Below are 22065 nucleotides of genomic sequence, written 5' to 3'. Positions count from 1 at the left end.
TATTTTTAAAGAAGCAACCCCTCACCACTGTTGGCTATTTTTAAATCTTAGCAGATAGCATGTATCTATCTTGACATATCACATATTAAAAGTGAAGCCATGTCTATTAATTCCATATAGTCACCTAAACCTGTGGAGGGAACTGAATTGAAGGTTCACTGACTGTCTACTGTTGTGTCAGACAATAAGCTGGTAGCCAGGGTGTTGACGAGGCCCCAGTTTTTTTTTCCAGGAAGCATTCTGTACACATTACCATATCTGAATGATTCATATGAAAAACGTGATGACATTTGACCCAACTCCAACATGCTGAGTCAGTCTGTGAAAAGACTTCTGTGAAGTTTCGAGACAATGACCGTAAGTGTGGGAAATCTGTTGTGTTATGGAAAGTGTTTATTAAAATGCAACCTGTCCTGTGTTGTAGAGTAGTTGCCATGACAACGATGATATCTTGTGATTTACCAAAACAAAGGCCTCAGACTTACGGGAACTGTAGTCTGAAGTGTATGAGGTTATTGTAAACCAGAAGTCATGTGAGTTTAGATTGTGAGTTTGTGTGTATGTGTACTTGAGATGAAGAGTGAGTGTAGCCAAGATGTCCAATTGTCAGAGTCTGACTCAAAGGAAACCATGCTTGCGCAACACTGGAATTACCCCTCATGAAAAAAAAAAGCTTAAAAATGGAGCCTATCATGAATGTATGTGTATCTTGACCCTGATCCTACATTCTAGTTTTAGAGGTGTAATCTGAAACCTTCCACACTCTCGTTGTTATTTCTTCAGTAACTCCTGGAATCAGTAATTCTACACAGTTAGTAGGTCATTCATAACACCTAGTGAGGGTGTGTGATGTGAATCTCCACAGAACAACAACAGCTTTTAAACAGTTTAAATGTGTGTGAAAACATATATTCATCGCAGCTCTGCTTACTTGGTAATATCAAAAAAGAAAAAAAAAGTTTATTATAGTTAACTATGTGTTTCATGTTAGATTTTCTATTCTCCTCCTCATATACTTATTATATAACTACAATGTCTATACACACACAAGCACAATATGAGTTTGAAAGGGATAACCCGACCAGCGCATGTGAAAATGCTGTAGTGATTACGTGATTTATCTGTTTTCACTTCACTTAAGCAAAGGTTAACTTTCATGCGGTAAGTTAAATAAATAAATCTGCCAGTGCACCATTTCTGGGTTCAACTTGACTAATTGTGACTGTTAAATCGTCCATGGTTTGGTGGTTACAGGGTCATCAGTGTTCAAAGAGCCATATTAACTGAAGCATGGTTTCATGGTTTTGTCATCTTGACTGAAGCATGACTTGAGTGTTTTGTTTCAGTTCAGTGCTCCTCAGCAGAGAGATGGACTGGGAGCGTTAGAAACACGTGTTTGTCAACTGACATTTACGTGATAAACCAGGTGCAGATGAAGGTATGAACCTGAGCTCTACAAGAAACATTAGAGAATCATGCTGAGGCTGCCTTCTGTGAGACTTTTAATAGAAATGCAGCGCTCAGATGCATTGTTGATGTGAGAATGTGAGAGCAGGGCTGATTGATTTCACCATATATCTATATCACAATCAGTAAGCTCACTGCAGTGATGCATTCATTTAAAACCGTTGTAGCAGAGATGCATAGAACAATCAGTAGCTGACTGATTGTGAGAAGGTCTCAATGACTTAGGAGTCCTCTGAACTACCAGGGAGTGCTGAAGACATTTGTAGGAGTTTCTCCTCACTCAGCCAGTTAGAGGCTACTTTTAGCTGCAGGATGATCAATGAATACTACACCAGTTTCATTAACTTGGACTTGTGTTCAGTCTCATAAACATCCAAAAGAATTCAACAGCATTTTTCACCCACTTTGCAGTAAAATATTTTCCCAATTTTTAGCGGCTACAATGTCCTGGTTACTCAGGATAATCTACAGATCTCCATCGAGACAATTTTCAGTTGTCTACGTGTGATCACCACAGGTTTTATTTACCTCCATTGTATTGGGCTGTCAGTAACAGTCTCAGTGGCAGATACTTCAAGACCTCAGCAAATAAAACCTGACCCATCTGCATGGATGGATACTGTGATTATTAAGTGGGAATATGTACCCTGCAATTTATCTGAATTTACCCTTTTAACTTAGAGCTGCAGAGGGTAAACTAATGTTGAATGTGGGATAGCTTTTTGTTGCAGTGTGAGAGGCTGCACTGCCATCTGCTGGCATTTGAAATGTAGTGTGCTGGTGTTTATGACAATCCTCTAACCTGTCATAACCAACATTTCAAATGTCAAACAGTGCCTACACAAACAGTCTTTCTTTGTAATATTAAAAATGTATATTGCACTAAAATATCCTACTTGGATCACATTGTGGATGTCAGTTCAACCATGTCACATGTAAGTACATTTTCTCTCTCAGCCCCAGTGGTGTCTTGGACAGAAGAGAAGTTTGGTTCTTAGTTTAGTTTTGATCTCTGAAGGCTCTTCATCAGCTGTTTCTCTTAACCTTCCAAATGGACATTGTGACTGTTCATATTTTGCACCCAGATATCAGGATTGTGTTCACTCATGGTAATTATTTGAAGTGCAGCATTGGTGTGAGCTCTAATATGCAGATACATTAAAATGCAGAGGACAAAATTAATAGTTTAGAACAGCCACAAGATGAAAACAAGGAACTTTTGAAGTTGTTCATCACAGTGAGCATAATGAGACAGAGCTGGAGCCCGTCTTCGAGTTAAAATGATAAATGTGATCTCATAAATTTTTGGCTTCCTAACAGCAGGCACACACAAACACACACACACTCAAACTCATTTCAGGTATTTTTTACTGATCCTCTTCTTTCTTGATTATGTCACACACAATTTTGTCAGGTCACAGTAGGAGAAGCACAAGTGTATAAATAATATTAATGACAGCTGCGTTCCATTTAGGGCAGGTCCTGGTATTGTGCATGCTAGCTCACTGGGATAACGTACTGGCACACTTAATGGAACTCAGCCATTGTTAATGTTATCAGTTTCACCTGTGTTACCTTTCACCTGTGTAACGTCCAAATGTCTGCTGTGAAGAGATTTTACACCGTGGCGGTGTTATAATCTAAATTTGGGAACAATATTTAGTTTTAGAGTTTAAGAATCAGAGTTTTGTCAGTTCAGAGGCCATAAATCAGTAGCCGAGCTAACAACATTAAAGGGCAACAATGGAGAACACAAGTTTGAACTTGAACACCCCTTTGTGTCCGTTCTTTAATCAGGCGCAGTGCCGGAGGCTGAGAGAGAGTGCGCCGTGTGAGTATCAAGCAACAGGCCCAGGACTTGATGTTTGCCGATTTTCGGTGGAAGGTGAGTTTATTTATTTGCCTTTCGTGCGCAAAATCATTTGTGACGCAAATGAGTTAGCTAGCTAGTTAGCATTAACGTTAGCTAAACTATGACGAATGCTGCTAGCTATCTTAATGCCCGCCAGTACTTTTAGCGTTGGGAACATAGACTGTATAAAATAATTGGGAACCACCTTTTAATGACACATAAATTTGTTTAGTTTAACATTGGAAACGTGACGTTTGCAAATGTCCAACTTACACAAGTGTAATTTATTTGTTTTCATCACCAAAAGTTTTCAGCGTTTGTGTTTTAAAGACAGACACTTGCGCAGTTCATGCTAACATAACATTGAAGGGAATTATGTAACATAATGTTAGCTAATCATGAATTGACCAGTTAATCTCTAAAACTTTGGCTTGTTTCAGAAATGTATGACCGGCTTTCCTTAAATTATAGGCTAACTTAGCTAGTGGAAAAATGCTCACGTGCAACTGTGACTATTAACCTTGGGAAATAGCATTACCTGTTGTAGCACTTAACCTGGCCTCTGCTGACAGTGGCCGATAGTTTTGAATCTCAAGACAGATTTTAAGGAGTCCACTATTTATGATGCCACAGAAATAGCAGGCAGAGTGGGGTGTCATTTCATACTGGCTTTATTAAAAAAAAAGAAAAACACTGACAGTGTGTCTTTGGGAATTATTTGTTTAAATGGATCTTTAAATCAAAGCTAGGCCGCACAATATTAGTTTCGTAAAGATAACTTACACCCACCAAGAGGCTATAGAGAGTGATTACTTTCTGACTTATTTGCGATGGGGTTAAAGTTCTTGGTTTAATACTAATACTTGGAAAGGATGACGGATTAAATAAACAGACGTATTTGTGACGTGAAGTCAGATATGGTACAATTCAGTGAAATAAGCAATGTAATCCCATCATTTACTTCATTTTGGCAATTAGAATTTTGTCCCTTTTTGCCCTAATTTGTAGTCTGCAGTGCTTGTGTTTGTTATCCTACCAGGGTTGGAAATTAGCACCTGCCAAATGCTGGTAAAATATGCAAATAGATGCTAGATTTGCATCACCTACCAGCCAAAAAACCTTGGTAATCTGTTGAGTGGCTGGTCGATTTTGGAATCCACCAGCCAGTTAATCTCCAACCTCGATGTTTCTGGTAATCTATGAGCTATCAATGAAGTGAAAATGTTTGAATTCACCACAAAGGTAAAATATTTTGTAATAATAATTTAGTGTAAGTCATTGACTTTTTTGTGTGTAAGCTGTTTTTCTAAAATAATCTGAAGGTAATTAACTGATGATCTGGTATATGTGTGTTTTTTCCCCCATTTTTTTCAACAGACATGGATAGAAAAGCACATTCAACATCAAACTCAGTTTTCAATAGGCTCCAACCAACCCGACACCTGGCACCGCTGTCCATCTACTCAAGGATGATCAGTTGTGAACAAAAGGCCGCTCCCCATCACCAGAGAAGGCTCTCAAACCCATTCATAAATTTTAAAATCGAAATAGTAAACAATTGTGCCATGAAGAGAAAACAAGAGGATTCCAGTCCAAATGATGGTTATGAGACTCCGGCAAAAAAGGTCTGTAGTCCAAAGGGTTTGTCCCCTGACCTCGGCTGTTTCATGGACTTCTGCAGCCCTCCTGCAGGACAGGACTCCATGTCCTCTTCTGTGATCTCTATACCTAAATTGTTAGACGAGACACTAGAAGCTATGAGTGAAGTAAAACAAAGTGTGAGCTTTCAGCATGAGGAATGTGCGTCCTCAACAAAGCCAGGGGTTGATAAGGGGACTGAGCCACACAGTTTGAAGTCTGAGAAGGTTCTCTTAAACCTCGCACCTCCCTTTGACTGTGATGTTGATGACATCTTGTGTCTCAATCCCTTGGGCCAAAAAAATAGTAGTGAAGGATTTTCTGACAATGTAGAGAGCTGCAAAAGTCCAAGTAGCAGCACATTTCCAGACAACCCAGTTGCAACTCTCACCATGGTGCATGGACAGAAGCTGGAACGAGGAGCTGGAAAAGTGGAGGACAGAGAAGAGGAGCTCAAAAAAGAAACGCATCAGAAAGTAGATGATGACAAAGGCTATTTCTCCATGTCCTACTCAAAGGACAGTAAAACAGGTAAGACCCTTTCTCAGTCAGTATACTGTCAGCTGCCTCTTACCCCTCTGCTCAGGATGGATTAGGTTGAGGTGCCAGAGGAATGCCATCCTGAAAGTTCATCTGAGCCAGATTGTCATAAACAAACTGAGCTATCTGGATAGCATGTTTCTTTCACTGTTAGTGATTTATATCTCAGATATCTCTCATATCTCTCCCGTAGAGCATTTAGAAGGAGATGTTGAAGAGGAGTGGAATATTGGTCCCCCCATATTGGAGTCCTCCATCAGCCAAGTCACATTAGGTGGAGAGGAAACCACTTTGGACACCAGTTATGAGACAACATTACCCCTCCAAGTTCAGGTAAGCTGTTTGATCAGGAAGTACTGATGGTGTGGTTTTGTACACTTGGAGTCATCTTTGTTCACTGAGGTGATTTTGTACAATATATAGTTAGTATTGGCGTTGTCACGATGCTGGTATTTCTTATCTCAATACAAGACCTTGAAAATTCCAATATTCAATACAATTTTTCATACCACTGTGAAAATTTGACATTGAGGACATATGATTTAATTTTTTTATTAAAAGATAAGTATAACAAGGCTATAACACAGCAATAACGACTTTTCTTTACTTTGCCAGAAGCAGACAACAGCAGAGTGAACAGAGTGTAGTAAACAACGCATGTATTGATACTGCAGAAAATGTTTACTAAAACTGTTTTAAATACTCAGAATTGATTAGGGCTGGGCAATATATTGACATCAATATTCTTTAGATATCATCTTAGATTTAGGATATTGCAATATCGTAAGTGTTGTCTTTATGTTTTAATGGCTGCATTACAGCAAATTGTAATTTACCAGACTGTTCTGGCTCTTGTATTATGTTTTTACCCACTTAATTATATCCACATAATTGACAATTATTTACCAAAGTCTCACTATATTATATATCACTATTTTGTGAACAAACCAGCAGTCAACCCCTACAATCATGTCACAATTTTGATATCAAGGTATTTGGCAATATAAATCACTAACAGTAACAAAGTGACAGTACAAAATTACATTACTGTATTTACACACACACACACAAACAAAACACACACACACACAACTTGTGTGCTTTTTCAAGGTGAAATCGGTGGTGGTGGTTCCCAATCAGCTCACATCCAGCAGTAAAACAGATGCACCTCCTCTGCCAGTCCAGACTGCTAAGCCCACCAAGTTAAGCCCAGATGAGAACAGAGCTGCCACGTCTGCCAAAACTGTCAGTGCCAGCAGTCAGAGGTACTGTAGTATCCTCTGTCACCTGTAGGGGGAGCAGTAAACCCATACAAACAACTGGAAATTTTGGCTAAGGCTTAGTGAAACGGGGCAAGCATGTCTATCCTTGATCATCGTCCCATATTGTTACCTGTTTGCCTTTCTGTGTCATCAGTGTCTGTGGGCTAATATTTTTTAATCTTGGTTTTGTTTTGATTGTACTCATAGATTGCTCTCTGCAGCATGAGATTTATTGTATGGCTGAATGTGGTTAAGCATACTTTTATAACAATTTTGTCCCAATTTTGTCCCACCCGCCTCACAGTCTGGCGGGTGGGACAAAAAGTGATGAAGCAGCGTTTTGAGTACATAATTACTTCACCCTTGAGACCTGTGGTTGGGCAATCTTGACTTAATTCCCTCTACTTTTCTGCTTCTTCTTAAGTCTCCAAGAGTGCACATGGCCGAGGAGTCTTATGCTCCTGTATATGGATTTGCAGGGCGTTTACCTATGTTTATTAGGATCAACTTGCACATTTATCAACTTTCAAGGACCATGAGAGTCATCATTATAAGAATACAGGTGCGAAGACTTCTGCCATTTAACAACATGTCGTGAATCTGACCTCGACTTTTAGCAGGACTTTTTCCCCAAATTCGTTCTTAAGAAAATTTGGGAGGATATAGTCGACTGAGGCGCAATGACAATAGCGGCATATTTTAAAATTGGTCCAGTTTCCATGTCTGTGTCGTGTTCTAATAGGCCCTATGTGTCAGATACCTGATCACAAAGTACTGGACCTCAAATTGGAATTTGGTGCGTGGTGATATTTGATTTCTTTGCACAGCTCTAGAATTGATATGTATCGATAAATCACTAACAATAACGAAAACTTGTTTACATATTGTAATTTCACACACACACACACACACACACACACACACACACACACACACTAACACACCTTGTGTGCTTTTTCAAGGTGAAATCGGTGGTGGTGGTTCCCAATCAGCTCACCTCCAGCAGTAAAACAGATGCTGCACCTCTGCCAGTCCAGACTGCTAAGCCCACCAAGTTAAGCCCAGATGAGAACAGAGCTGCCATGTCTGCCAAAACTGTCAGTGCCAGCAGTCAGAGGTACTGTAGTATCCTCTGTCACCTGTAGGGGGAGCAGTACATCCATATAAAACGCAGCGTGGAAATTTTGGCTAGGGCTTAATAATTGTAAAGGCAGTTGTGTCTATCCTTGATAATCATCCCATTTTTTACCTTTCTGCCTTTCTGTGTCATCAGTGTCTATAGGGTCATGTTTTTTTTTTTTTAACTTTGATTTGTTTTTACTATGCTCATGGATTGCTCTCTGCAGCATGAGATGTCTTGTATGGCTGAATGTGGTTAAGCCTGCTTTTGTAACAATTTTGTCCCTTTCAGGCCAGTGTTATTTGACAGTGAGAAGGACTGGGACCGTGAGAAACAGCTGTATGTTCATGCAGTCAACAGACATTTGAAGGAGCATCAGCGAGCAGGAGAAGGTATGACCCTGAGCTCTAACAGAAACACCAGAGAGCTACACTGAGACCTCCGTTTATGGATTTTTTTTTCCGTAGCAATGCAGGGCTGTGCATGAACCTTTTTTGCACATAGCAATGATGCTGCAGAGGTTAAATGTTTGTAGCACAGGTAGAGATGGGTACTGGATTCTGGTGTTAAATGACACCCGGCACTGAATGATTAAAGACTGTAGTTAGACTGTAGACCGTTGATAAGCTCTGACGTTATCGGTTCTTTTATCTGTACTTTTAAACATTTTGGTTTAGTCCATTATAATACTACAGCCTCTCAGCTGCCGACGCTAACCTCATCCACATCCACACACACAAACACACATCCACGTATTGTAGCCACTAAACAAAAATTTTCTCAGCTTTATCTCACACACTAACGAATCGAGCCGGCACTCTCCTTGTTCTGTAAAGTAGAATTACTGTTTTTGTCAGTGGAGTCTGGTGGCTTTGAGACAATGGCCTCTAGTTTCGCAGACCGGGTGAGGCGGAGGCGCAGCATACCTACGCTTCGCCAACTGGGTGTGGCCAGGTGGATTTTGCAAGTTTGGCACACCGTGCGCGCTGGCGCAGCTACTCCTCTTTCCCACCTCCGTCCCTCCTACCTGCACAAGTCGGAAAGAGGGAGGAGAGAAGGCGTGGAGTGGGTTTTACACAGCCGATTCACATCACACCAATCAAATGAGCCCATCTCCTCGCCCTTAAATGCGCCGCGCGAAGGCGTAATGAGAGTTTACTCAATTCGCCATGGCAGAAGAGAGCAGCAGCGTCAGACGGCCAAACTCCTCCCAGGAGGAAACAGATGTTTTAGTCCGGGAGGTCTGCTCGCAGTGTCCGTATATTCGAACACTGCGAGCAGACCTCCACAGGCTGATGATACAAAGGTAGCCTGGGAGGAGGTCACCACAATTGTAAGTCAATGTTGCGTTTCTTTCGCGCGCGCGCTCTCTCTTTCTCTCTCGCAGTCTCACTCTGTTTCTTTTCTTTTGACTTTTCTAAGATGACAGATGCTGAATATATACTCCCTATCTGATGCTGTGGCTGTTTGTGGTTGGCTGAGAGGGATGTGAACTCATTAGTTTGCAGCTGTGTTAATCAAATCAGGTTGGGTTTCCATTACGCGTGCCAAACGGTGCCAATCCCCTTTGATCTGACATCAGATGTGACGGTATAGAGATACATTTATTTGCTGATTGCAGATAGTTGCATTAAATAGTGGTTTTTGTGAATATTTATTGCATTATTAATGTGCCTGACATTCTGGAAACCTACCCGTGAGGTTTTGGTGACGTGTGCGCACTGTCCACCGGTCAGCCAAATTTTGGCTTGCACCGGCTGCGCTCCGCCTGCGCTGACAGTATACGTGGTTTCAGCTGGCGAGCTTTTAGTGCACCTTTGGCGAAGCCTTTTGGCACAAAACTGTCACTGCGCCAAGCTGGATCTGTTGACACCTCCCCCTGCTCAGCGCATTTACATATTACATTTGTGTTTCCTGCAGATGTCATGACTGAGCTGCAGAATCTGATGAACCATGTGGCAGACCAGACACCAGGCACTGGCAGACGGTGGCAGCATCCTTCTGATATTACTCGCAGGTACATCTTTCTCTGTGGGTTTCTTTAGTTATGAGGAGGTGTGGACTTAAAATTGTCTTGAGGCAGACCTGTTTCAGCCAATGTAAAATATGGATATTTTCTTACTTTTAGGAACTATGTAAGACGCTTTGGGAACCAAATTCCAAAGGTGACCCTCCAGGAATGGCAGGCCAAGAACTGTGCGAACAAACGATTTGCCAAGGTCCCCAAGATATTTGAAAGGAGCCATGTCTAAATTTGTTTAGGACAGTCTTCTAAACACTTGCACTTAAGAGGTCAGCATGCTGGACTCAGTCTTGTTCACAGAGTATCTAATGCTGTACTAGGCAAAAATGGTACAAATATCAATGTTCTTTCTTAATAGAATTTGTAGTGTGTATTATTGGTCTGTCAGTTTGTGGTGTTTCTTTTTGTTTTAACTATGCATGTCCCCATACAAGAGAATTAATGCATGTTTTGATGTTGTGGAATTATGCTGAGACCCAAGGGTTTCAAGCATCTTGAATGCTGTGCCTTTTTTGCTTTTTACTGCATTTGAAACACTGACTGTAATAATATATATTTAAGTAAGTTTTGTACTTTCACAATTTGAAATTGTTGTAATGAGAACAAAGGTGTTCCCATAGAAGGACATAGAAGTAGAACAGACATTGCCATTTAGATCAATATAGCCTGATGGTCAGAGCGACAGCCATTTTTTATGTGTACTTTTGCCATTGCAACCGTTGTAGCGGGGTAACTTTTGTATAGACAACTGCCTTGGAGCACTTTGCAAACTCACTGAGGTGAGGTTTTGCAGTAATGACACAACAAGCAGATGAATGCTACGTTTTCCAATAAGCAATCCATCACTTTTAAATATTAGCGTGTTTCTCTGTTTCTTTTGTTGGCATTAAATGCATGTTTGCTGAAGCATGATGTGACGTTACTGTAGCTGCCTCTGGAGAACAAGTGAGAGCTGCTGCTCAGTGGACAGCTGAGAAACAGAGCGAATATGCATGCAGATATATTTTCACATCTAAGTCAAGTTAAGGGTTTATTTCAACCAAACCAGAGTTTATGATTGTTTGAATAGTGGACTGACTACGATGGTTTTGGTGAGTTTATTTTGTGTCTTTTGAGTTTGAAGTGTTTATTGATGGTAGGGTTAGGGTTAGGGTTAGCAGTAAAGCTAACATTAGTCTTAGTCGGTGAAAGAGAGAAACTTGGATTGGTGTACGGTTGTATTTTTCTGTTTAAATAAGAAAATTCGGCGTAAGAAGAGGGCGAAATTGGGTTCTCAAACTGGTGTGACATGATTTTGGCCCTGCTGATGTGTGCTATCACCATGACAATTAACAAGAAATTATTTTGTTTTGTACAAGTCAAATGACCATGGCTAATGGCTCTGTATGTTTTGTGTTCATTCATTTTCATGTGTTCATTGTAAACTAGAAGTCATGTGAATTAAGAGTGACTTTGTGAACATCTGTTTGTGTGATGTTCGTAGAATAGAGATGAGAGAGTGTGGATGAGGTGTCTTGAAAAATAACTAACAAAGCTATTGAAAAAGTTTTGAAATGGAGGCCAACATGAGTGTATGTGTATCTTGACTCTGATCCTACTTTCTAGATTATAAAGAACTTTAATCTGCCAAGGCAGCTGTTAGGACAACTACCCTGAGTCCAAGCCTCTTAGACAGCCATGGTAACCACGCCTGACTGACTGTAAGCATTTCAAAATTAAAATACAAAACATTTCTCCCATGCTTTTATAGTGTTTTTTTTTTTTAACTTTGCAAACAAAGTGGAGTACAGAACTCCACTGAAAATCTACTGTATTAGTATGTTCGACTGCACTCAAAAAAGGCACCAGTACATGTAGAAGTCTGCCAGCTACCATGGTGAGTGATTGTAATTTCTTTAGCATCAGGACTTGTACACTGTAGGTCAGTGCATGATTTAGTGGAGTTTAAAGATGTGTGAAATTCATTATGTGACTTGACAGTCAAACACTGTTCAAAGTGGACTGTATTTCATATTTCAACTTTACCTCTGTATACTACTTAGGTATAATACTTAGGAAATTACTGAAATGTCTATACACGCACATGCACAATATGAGGGTGAGAGGATAAACCTACCACATGGCTCATAGCTCAGAGATAGAGTGGGATGTCCACCAATGAGAAGATTTGGGGTTTGATTTCTGGCTCCTCCAGTCCACATGTCAAAGTATCATTGGGCAAGATACTGAACCCCCGAAATTGCTCCTGATGGCCATTTCATTGTTGTGTGAGTGTGTGTGAATGCCTACTTAGTAGCATGTGGCAACTTGTATGGTAGCCTCAGCCATCAGTGTGTGAATGGGTGAATGTGCCTAAGTAGTGCAAAAGAGCTTTTAGTGGTCAGAAGTCTAGAAACTGCACTAGAAAGTTTAGTTTACCTTTGTCATTTACATGTGCAAATGGAGTGATGACATGATTTATTTGTTTTTACCTCACTTGAGTAAAGGTTAACTTTCATGCAGTGGGCTAAATAAATAAATCTGATACAAGTGTGCCAGTAAGTGTGTGTGTAATTGTTCATGGTTTGGTGGTTACAGGGCCATCAGTGTTCAGAGAGTCATTAATTGGAGCATGGTTTCATGTACACCACATTAGTGTGTCAGCTTGTGTTGACTGAAGCATGACTGGGGTGGTTACATTAGTGTTTTGTTTCAGTCCACTGATCACTCCAGTTTTAAACTTCCCATACTTTGATGTTGTTAGTTGTTATCCATTATGTCTTAATGACATTAGATCTGCAGAGATGGATACTGTGATGAGTAAATGGCAATATGTAGCTCTGCAATTTATATGAATTTACCCTTTAACAGTAGAGCAGCAGAGGGTAAATAAGTGTTTAATGGAGGGGTATTTTTTGTTGCAGTGTGAGAGACTGCACAGCCATCTGCTGGCATATTTCAAACATGTAAAACTGACTACACAAACAGGCTTCCTTTTTATAATATTTAAAATGTATATTGCCCTAAATGTTTTAAGTATCTTTGCATGTGCACATTATTTTTGCCTTAATAAACTGTTATCCTACTTGGATCATATTTTGCATGTCCATGTCAAGCATATTTTCTCTCTCAGCCCCAGTGGTGTCTGGAAAAGAAGAGAAGTTTGGTTCTACTTTAGTTTTGATCTCTGAAGGCTCTTCATTGGCTGTTTCTCTTAAACTTCCAAATTGACATTGTGACTGCATGTTTTGCACCCAGATATCAGGATTGAGCTCACTCATGGTAATTGTTTTTCTTATTTGAACATAATCCTTTAAGGTCCCCATATCTGGGTAATGCAAGTCCAGGTAAGAATTAGATGTTTGATTCACCAAGCCCTGACTCTCAACCTGAACCACCTAAATTAGAGTTTGCTTGCTTTAACCCCAAAGTGCAGCATTGGTGTGAGCTCTAATATGCAGATACATTAAAATGCAGAGGATAAAATTGATACAAAAGAAGAGCCACGACAAAATTAAAAAAGACTGTCTTAAAGTTGAATTAATAAATATGATCTCATAAACTTCACAGATTTGGGAATATGTTAAGCTCACTACTGTACAATCAGCTGCATTTACAAGACAACTCGTTTATTTTTGGCTTCCTAACAACAGGCACACACAAACACTCAAACTCATACAGTGTGAAATATTTCTAGGTATCTTTCACTGATCCTCGTGTTTACTGATTATGTCACACAACTTTTTCACGGCAGACAGTTTGTCAGGTCACAGTTAATAAAGTTAATGATAGCTGCGTTCCATTTAGGGCAGGTCCTGGTATTGTGCATGCTGGCTCAATGTATTAGCTTACCAGCACACTTAATGGAACTGAGCCATCGTTAATGTTTCAATTGTGCTTTTCCACCTTGTAACGTCCAAATATCTGCTGTGAGAAGATGGAGGTGTTGGCTGATAATCTAAATTCGGGAACAGTTTTTCGTTTTAGAGTTATAATTAGAGTTTTGTCGGTTTAGGAGCCAAAAATCAGTAGCTGAACTAACAACATCAAACGGCCGATCACAAGTTTGAACTTGAACAGCGCCCCCACCCCCTTGTGCCCGTTATTTCATCTGGCGCATTGAGCGAGGCAGAGTGCACTGTGTGTGTATCAAACCACAGGCTAACGATTTTTGGTGGGAGGTGAGTTTATTTACATGCCACCACATTTTTGTACAGAAAATTTATTTGACTGACATCAGTTTACCATAACTTACCGCTCACCGCCTGCCTTCTGTGCTCCAAATTATTTGTAATGCTAACGGAAGTTAGTTAGCATTAGCTAGCTGTTGCTAGCTAGCGGCCACTGCCAGTTACTTGTAGCGTGGGGAAGCACCTTCAATGATATTTAAATTTGTTGTTGGAAACTGTAACGTTAATCGATAAGTGATATTTGTAAATGTCCAATGTCATTAAGTAAGTGTATTTTTTTTCCATCACCAAGTGTTTTGACTGTTTGGGCTCTAATATAAGCTAACCGCAAAGTTCATTCTTACGTTAGTATAACTTACAGTGAGAGAAATAGGTTAGCTAACGTTAACCCTGAATTGTCCTGTTAATCTCTGACACTTGTTGCCTTGTTTCCGAAACTACATGTATGACAAGGTGTCCCAAAATATAACGCCAGCAAATGCAACTGTGTGCAGCTGTATATCTTTCAGTAACGTTGCCTAACATGACTTGCTGTAGCACTTAATGCTGGCTCATGCTGACAGTAGCAGATATTGTTGAATTCCAAGGCATTATAGAGGAGTCTGCCATTTAAGATGCCAGATAAACAGAAGAAAAGTCAGGCATCATTTCATACTCAGGCTATTTAAAGCACACTGACAGCATGTCAGTATTTGCTTTATCTTAAAACTAAGATAAACCCCTGTGGGTTTGAGCAAATCTTTACTGCAAAATATGAGTCTGTGAAGATAACTTAAACCCACCAGTAGGTCATAGTAAATGTGTCAATTCATTTCTGACTTATTTGGGGATAAATTAAGGGTTTTGGTTAGATATACATGTTTTATACTTATGCTCGTTGTAGGCTGATAGATTAAATGAACAAAAATATGTTTTTCTTGTGGTTTTCTTGTATGTCTGTCTTCTTTCTTGACATAGTTGGTAATCAATCAATCATTTGTTACATAATATATTAGGTACAATTCAGTGTAATTTGCAATGTAATCCAGGCAGTCTCTTCAGTTTGCAGTGTGAATTCAGACCCTTTTTGCCCAGGCCTGTAGTCTGCAGTGCATGTGTTTGTTATCCTACCAGGATTGGGAATTAGCACCTGCTAAATGCTGGTAAAATATGCAAATGGCTGCTAAAAAACAAAGAAACAAACAAAGAGAAAAATAACTGGTAATCTATTGAGTGGGTGGTCGATTTTGAAATCCACCAGCCACAGTTAATTTTCAACCATACATCCTCGATGTTTCTGGCAATCCATAAGCTACTAATGAAGTGAAAATGTTTGAAGTAACTGCAAAAGTAAAAAAAAAATTAATACTATGATTTAGTTTCAGTCATTTTCTTTTTGTGTTTGTTTATTTTTCCAAAATAATAATCTGATGGTAATTAACTGATGGTCACTGTATGTGTTTTCCCCAACAGACATGGATAAAAAAGCACTTTAAACAATAAATACAGTTTTCAATAGGCTCAATCCAACCAGACACCTGGCATCGCTGTCCATCTACTCAAGGAAGAGCAGTTGTGAGCAAAAGGCCGGTCTCCATCACCAGATAAGGCTCTCAAGCCCATTTATTAATTTAAAAATCGTGATAGTAAACAGTTGTGCCATGAGGAGAAAACTGAAGAATTCCAGTCCAAATGATGGTTATGAGACTCCGGCAAAAAAAGTCTGTAGTCCAAAGGATTTGTTCCCTGACCTCGGCTGTTTCATGGACTTCTGCAGCCCTCCTGCAGGACAGGACTCCATGTCCTCTTTTGTGATCTCTACGCCTAAATTGTCAGACAAGACACTAGAAGCCAAGAGTGGAGTAAAACGAAGTGTGAGCTCTCAGGTACACCTGAAACATGAGGAACGTGCATCCTCAACAAAGCCAGGGGTTGATAAGGGGACTGAGCCACACAGTTTGAAGTCTGAGAAGGTTCTCTTAAACCTCGCACCTCCCTTTGACTGTGATGTTGATGACATCTCGTGTGTCATTCCCTTGGGCCAAAAAAATAGTAGTGAAGGATTTTCTGACAGTGTAGAGAGCTGCAAAAGTCCATGTAGCAGCACATTTCCAAACAATCCAGTGGCTACTCTCACTGTAGTGCATGGACAGAAGCTGGAACGAGGAGCTGAAAAAGTGGAGGACAGAGAAGAGGAGCTCAAAAAAGAAACGCATCAGAAAGTAGATGATGACAAAGGCTATTTCTCCATGTCCTACTCAAAGGACAGTAAAACAGGTAAGACCCTTTCTCAGTCAGTATACTGTCAGCTGCCTCTTACCCCTCTGCTCAGGATGGATTAGGTTGAGGTGCCAGAGGAATGCCATCCTGAAAGTTCATCTGAGCCAGATTGTCATAAACAAACTGAGCTGTCTGGATAGCATGTTTCTTTCACTGTTAGTGATTTATATCTCTCATATCTCTCCCGTAGAGCATTTAGAAGGAGATGTTGAAGAGGAGTGGAATATTGGTCCCCCCATATTGGAGTCCTCCATCGGTCAAGTCACATTAGGTGGAGAGGAAACCACTTTGGACACCAGTTATGAGACAACATTACCCCTCCAAGTTCAGGTAAGCTGTTTGATCAGGAAGTACTGATGGTGTGGTCCTATACACATTAGCCACATTTGTTCACTGAGTTAATTTTGTATGATGTATAGTTTGTAGTAGTGTTGCTCCAATACTGACATTTCTCACTTTAATTAAAGACCTTGAAAAACACTAATATTTAATAAATTGACATGGAGGGCACACAGTGTAATTAAAAGAAAAAAAAAAGATTTTATTTCAGTTTTTAACACTAACAATACACAAACACTGACATAAGAAATACTGGACAGAAAAAAAAGATGATGACAAAAACAAATAATAAAACTAGTAGTAATAACGATGATAAGATATTATAAGATAAACAGAAGCACTGACAGAGAAAAAACAGTGTAATAATACGCCAGTTCGTTTTGTGTCCACAGGAACTTTGAGGCAGAGAGATAGCATCCATGGGTTAAAGACCATGAGTGGTCAGGGAAGGTCCAATGGTGACATAGGGTGTTTCTCAAAGTCAAGGAAGCAACCTTCACCAAAAATTTCAAGGAGGCTACGTAATGGAACCCTGCTGAAGGATTGTTGTGTCAAGGATCCCTCCAAATTTCACAGAGGACTGAGGCATTCTTTCAGAGAAATTCCAAGGATGCATGTGTCAGCGCTCGACAGTGCGAACATTTAACTCGCATTTGCGACTAAAAATAGGTGTGTGCGAACTGTAAAAAATATTTAGGCGTACATGTGCGCATAAAAAAAAATCACCCGAAGCAGCTAACTGCAAATGTTGGAGGAACTCCAGCTGCTTTCCCTCTTCCCCGTGTGACACGGTTATGGGCGGTTTTCCAAGCCACTGTCGGCACAATGAATATAAGTCCCACTGTCGGCAGGGTGGAAATAAGTCAAAGTGTGGCGGAGGAGACGGACCGGGTTAAGAGGCGGACCTTCGGGGAAGCCTGCTCCGTTCTCCCCACAGTTAGGGACCGTTCTCCATGGCCAGGCTGTTGGCTGGGTGGAAATAAGTCAAAGTGTGGCGGAGACGGACTGGGAAAAGTGGCGGACCTCCGGGGAAGCCCGCTCCGTTCTCCCTGCAGTTAGGGACCATTCTCCACGGCCAGGCTGTCGGCTGGGTGGGAATAAGTCGAAGTGTGGTGGAGAAGAGGGACCGGGAAAAGCGGCAGACCTCCGGGGAAGCCTGCTCTGTTCTCTCCGCAGTTAGGGACCGTTTGTCATGGTACCGCTGCTGGGCAGGGTAGAAATGAGTCCTGCAGAGTTTCAGAGGACCTGGAGAATGTTTTAGGATAGTAATAACAATATATAAGATGATCATATTGCAAAGATAATATATATAAGATAATAACATTAAAGACACAATTAAATTGCAATACTTTTTCAGAACTTGATGATTTTACCTTTCTGTACATTTTGTATACAAATTCATTAAATAATTTTGCTTGTAAATGTCTATTTGCATCATGTTTATTACGGAAAACACATTATTTGATCAATTTACATTGTGCCCCTAAAGTTCTTTGTGCGCTCCTTACTTTTTCAACTTAGGAGCACATGTGCTCCTTGGGAAAAAAGTTAGCGTCAAGCCCTGTGTGTGGATCCTCAGTTGGTATAAAATCCACACAATGCTTTGCACACGATTTGCTGGAGGTGAAGGTGTGGCCTCTTCAATTAAACTTGGGCCAGCGAAGACTGGCAGGATGTAATTGTTTTTATCATACAAATGTGGGGAAAAAAAGGACAGCTCATAATTCACACTTTACAATGCATCCACTGCAAAATAATGAGCTTTTTAAAATAACTTGATTTAGATAAAAACAAAAGTTTTTTAATTAATCATTTACAGCAGAGATGGAGTGCTAAGTGTCCTCCTCCGCTCCCCCCCACTATTCACATGATAACGACATGATAATTGCTTTCATTCTGTCAGCTTCAATTGGTGTATTTTTCGGGGGAATCGCGGTGAGAACAGCCACAGTAAATGCAATATGTTGGAATATCCTGCAGGTCAAAGCATCACTCACTTGTTTTCAGGTGAACGTATTTTGGAGGATTACACAGCGGTATCATGTACAGGCAGCAGGTCAGCTGTTTCAGAGCAGCGCGGCTCATCAGATCAGATCCGCTATTCAATTTGAGAGTCTGTGTTTATACTGTAAGTGATAATTTAGAAGTTTTTTCAGCTGCTGTCTTTAATTCATTACTCTGAAGTATGATCCAGAGATAAATTCTCCCTAAAAGCCACAGTCTCTAAAAATACTACCATATTTGTCTGTGTGGAAGGACCCTTGCCTTGCATCTGGAGAATCCTTTCTTAGGAGGGAAGGTTCCTTGACTTTGAGAAACACCCACAGTGTCCAGGTAGTTTGAAGCACACAGTGCAGTCTAATGCAAGGAAGTAGTCCAGTGTGATTAGTCAGCTCGACTCCTCATCCTTTTGATGTGTTCAATAAAAGGTTCCCAAATTTTAGAAAATGTGATGAGGGAGTTAGACAGCCTACCAAATTTCCTCAGGATGTAGACAAACCATGTCATCTAGCCATTTGGTGAAGCAAGGAGAGGAGGCAAAATAACACTTGTAGCTATGACTATACTGAATGCAAGAGCTTGCTGTAATGCAGGGGGAAGAGTCAAAGAGTAATCAGAACAGCCCAGTGTCACAGTGAGACAGTCAGGAAGCAATATGACCTTTTAAAAAACACAAACTCTTCAGTTTACATCAGTTGTGTTAATGGGAACCATGTCCTCTAATTATTAGTGATTGATCAAGCTAGAAAATATCACAGTCTGGCGGGTGGGACAAAAAGTGATGAAGCAGCGTTTTGAGTACATAATTACTTCACCCTTGAGACCTGTGGTTGGGCAATCTTGACTTAATTCCCTCTACTTTTCTGCTTCTTCTTAAGTCTCCAAGAGTGCACATGGCCGAGGAGTCTTATGCTCCTGTATATGGATTTGCAGGGCGTTTACCTATGTTTATTAGGATCAACTTGCACATTTATCAACTTTCAAGGACCATGAGAGTCATCATTATAAGAATACAGGTGCGAAGACTTCTGCCATTTAACAACATGTCGTGAATCTGACCTCGACTTTTAGCAGGACTTTTTCCCCAAATTCGTTCTTAAGAAAATTTGGGAGGATATAGTTGACTGAGGCGCAATGACAATAGCGGCATATTTTAAAATTGGTCCAATTTCCATGTCTGTGTCGTGTTCTAATAGGCCCTATGTGTCAGATACCTGATCACAAAGTACTGGACCTCAAATTGGAATTTGGTGCGTGGTGATATTTGATTTCTTTGCACAGCTCTAGAATTGATATGTATCGATAAATCACTAACAATAACGAAAACTTGTTTACATACTGTATTTTCACACACACACACAAACACACACACACACACACACACACACACCTTGTGTGCTTTTTCAAGGTGAAATCGGTTGTGGTGGTTCCCAATCAGCTCACCTCCAGCAGTAAAACAGATGCTGCACCTCTGCCAGTCCAGACTGCTAAGCCCACCAAGTTAAGCCCAGATGAGAACAGAGCTGCCATGTCTGCCAAAACTGTCAGTGCCAGCAGTCAGAGGTACTGTAGTATCCTCTGTCACCTGTAGGGGGAGCAGTACATCCATATAAAACGCAGTGTGGAAATTTTGGCTAGGGCTTAATAATTGTAAAGGCAGTTGTGTCTATCCTTGATAATCATCCCATTTTTTACCTTTCTGCCTTTCTGTGTCATCAGTGTCTATAGGGTCATGTTTTGTTTTTTTTTTAACTTTGATTTGTTTTTACTATGCTCATGGATTGCTCTCTGCAGCATGAGATGTCTTGTATGGCTGAATGTGGTTAAGCCTGCTTTTGTAACAATTTTGTCCCTTTCAGGCCAGTGTTATTTGACAGTGAGAAGGACTGGGACCGTGAGAAACAGCTGTATGTTCATGAAGTCAACAGACATTTGAAGGAGCATCAGCGAGCAGAAGAAGGTATGACCCTGAGCTCTAACAGAAACACCAGAGAACCACACTGAGACTGCTGTTAACAATTTTTTTCATAGCAATGCAGGGCTGTACGGAACAAACACTTAAAGGAATCATGGTGTTCATGTGTCTCTTTTAATGACCGCAGTCAATATAACAACTGAGCAATTATTTGAACTGTACATTGAACTATACATCAGAACATTTATGTTATATTTGTAATGTTTTCTCCACTTTGTGATTTAGTCTATTTAAGCTTAATATTTAAATGAGGTTGTAAAGAAATACATTTGTGTTTCCTGCAGATGTCATGACTGAGCTGCAGAATCTGATGAACCATGTGGCAGACCAGACACCAGGCACTGGCAGACGGTGGCAGCATCCTTCTGATATTACTCGCAGGTACATCTTTCTCTGTGGGTTTCTTTAGTTATGAGGAGGTGTGGACTTAAAATTGTCTTGAGGCAGACCTGTTTCAGCCAATGTAAAATATGGATATTTTCTTACTTTTAGGAACTATGTAAGACGCTTTGGGAACCAAATTCCAAAGGTGACCCTCCAGGAATGGCAGGCCAAGAACTGTGCGAACAAACGATTCGCCAAGGTCCCCAAGATATTTGAAAGGAGCCACGTCTAAATTTGTTTAGGACGGTCTTCTAAACACTTGCACTTAAGAGGTCAGCATGCTGGACTCAGTCCTGTTCTAATGTTATACCTATAAATGTTAGCAATATCAATATTATAACGTGTCAGTGTTTAAGAAAATTAATGCACGATTTGTGGAATAATGCCAAGGAACCCAAGGGTTCAAGCATCTTAAATGCCTTGCCTACCCCCCCCCCCCCCCCCTTTTTTTAATTGAAACTGTTCTTGTTTTAATATGTATTTTATGTATGTTTTGTTCTTTTGCTATTTGAAATGCTGGACTTGTTGGAATGAGTGCAAAAGTATTTCCATAGAAAAAGAATAAGTAGAATGGACATTACCACTCAGATAAACAAACCGACTTGGAGCACTTTGCAAACTCACTGAGCTGAAGTTCTGCAGTAATGACACAACAAGCAGGTGAATAGTATTTTCCAATAAGCAATCAGTCACTTTCAAATATTACCATATTTCTCTGTTTCTTGCTGGCATCAAATGCATGTTTGCCGAAGCAAGTGAGAACAAGTGAGATCAGCATATTTTCACATCTAACTCAGAGTTTGTAATTGTTTAAACAATGGTCTGACTAACTAGATGACTACCAAGACTAATTAAGATGGTTTTGAACAGTTTTATTTTGTTTCTTTTGAGTTCAAATGAAGTGTGTTTTATGATGTCTTAACAAGGCAGTAAAGCTAACATTAGTATTAGTTTGGTGAAAGAGAAAAACTTGGATTGTTTGTAATTTTCTGGTTGATAAGAAAATTAGTTGTAAGAAGAGGGCTAAATTGGGTTC

The 22065-nt window shown here is 40.2% G+C and overlaps 1 protein-coding gene across 9 annotated transcripts; it reads left to right on the top strand.

Annotated features, from left to right (window-relative positions):
* Nucleotides 1-3049: 3049 nt before the first annotated feature.
* On the top strand, nt 3050-21457 carry LOC125901419 (S100P-binding protein-like). 9 transcript variants are annotated; one of them, XM_049597119.1, is made up of 7 exons: nt 3050-3352; nt 4697-5488; nt 16521-16660; nt 20079-20233; nt 20530-20630; nt 20930-21026; nt 21138-21457. In XM_049597119.1, exons 1-7 carry the CDS (start codon nt 3211-3213, stop codon nt 21259-21261), a joined length of 1551 nt encoding a protein of 516 aa, XP_049453076.1. In that variant the 5' UTR covers nt 3050-3210; the 3' UTR covers nt 21262-21457. The 9 variants fall into 9 exon arrangements, with proteins under 9 accessions (XP_049453076.1, XP_049453077.1, XP_049453079.1 ...); XM_049597120.1 differs by lacking the exon at nt 16521-16660 and adding an exon at nt 5691-5830; XM_049597122.1 differs by lacking the exons at nt 16521-16660; nt 20079-20233 and adding exons at nt 5691-5830; nt 7722-7876.
* Nucleotides 21458-22065: the final 608 nt, after the last annotated feature.

The sequence above is a fragment of the Epinephelus fuscoguttatus genome, linkage group LG14, assembly GCF_011397635.1.
Source record: "Epinephelus fuscoguttatus linkage group LG14, E.fuscoguttatus.final_Chr_v1".
Taxonomy (NCBI): Eukaryota; Metazoa; Chordata; class Actinopteri; order Perciformes; family Serranidae; genus Epinephelus; species Epinephelus fuscoguttatus.
This window is presented reverse-complemented; position numbering and strand designations above follow the sequence as displayed.

Coding starts and splice junctions, on each gene's coding strand:
- LOC125901419 (XM_049597119.1), top strand. CDS start 3,211: ATGGAGAACACAAGTTTGAACTTGAACACCCCTTTGTGTCCGTTCTTT. Junction 16,661..20,078: donor CATTACCCCTCCAAGTTCAG/GTAAGCTGTTTG, acceptor TGCTTTTTCAAG/GTGAAATCGGTTGTGGTGGT. Junction 21,027..21,137: donor CCTTCTGATATTACTCGCAG/GTACATCTTTCT, acceptor TCTTACTTTTAG/GAACTATGTAAGACGCTTTG.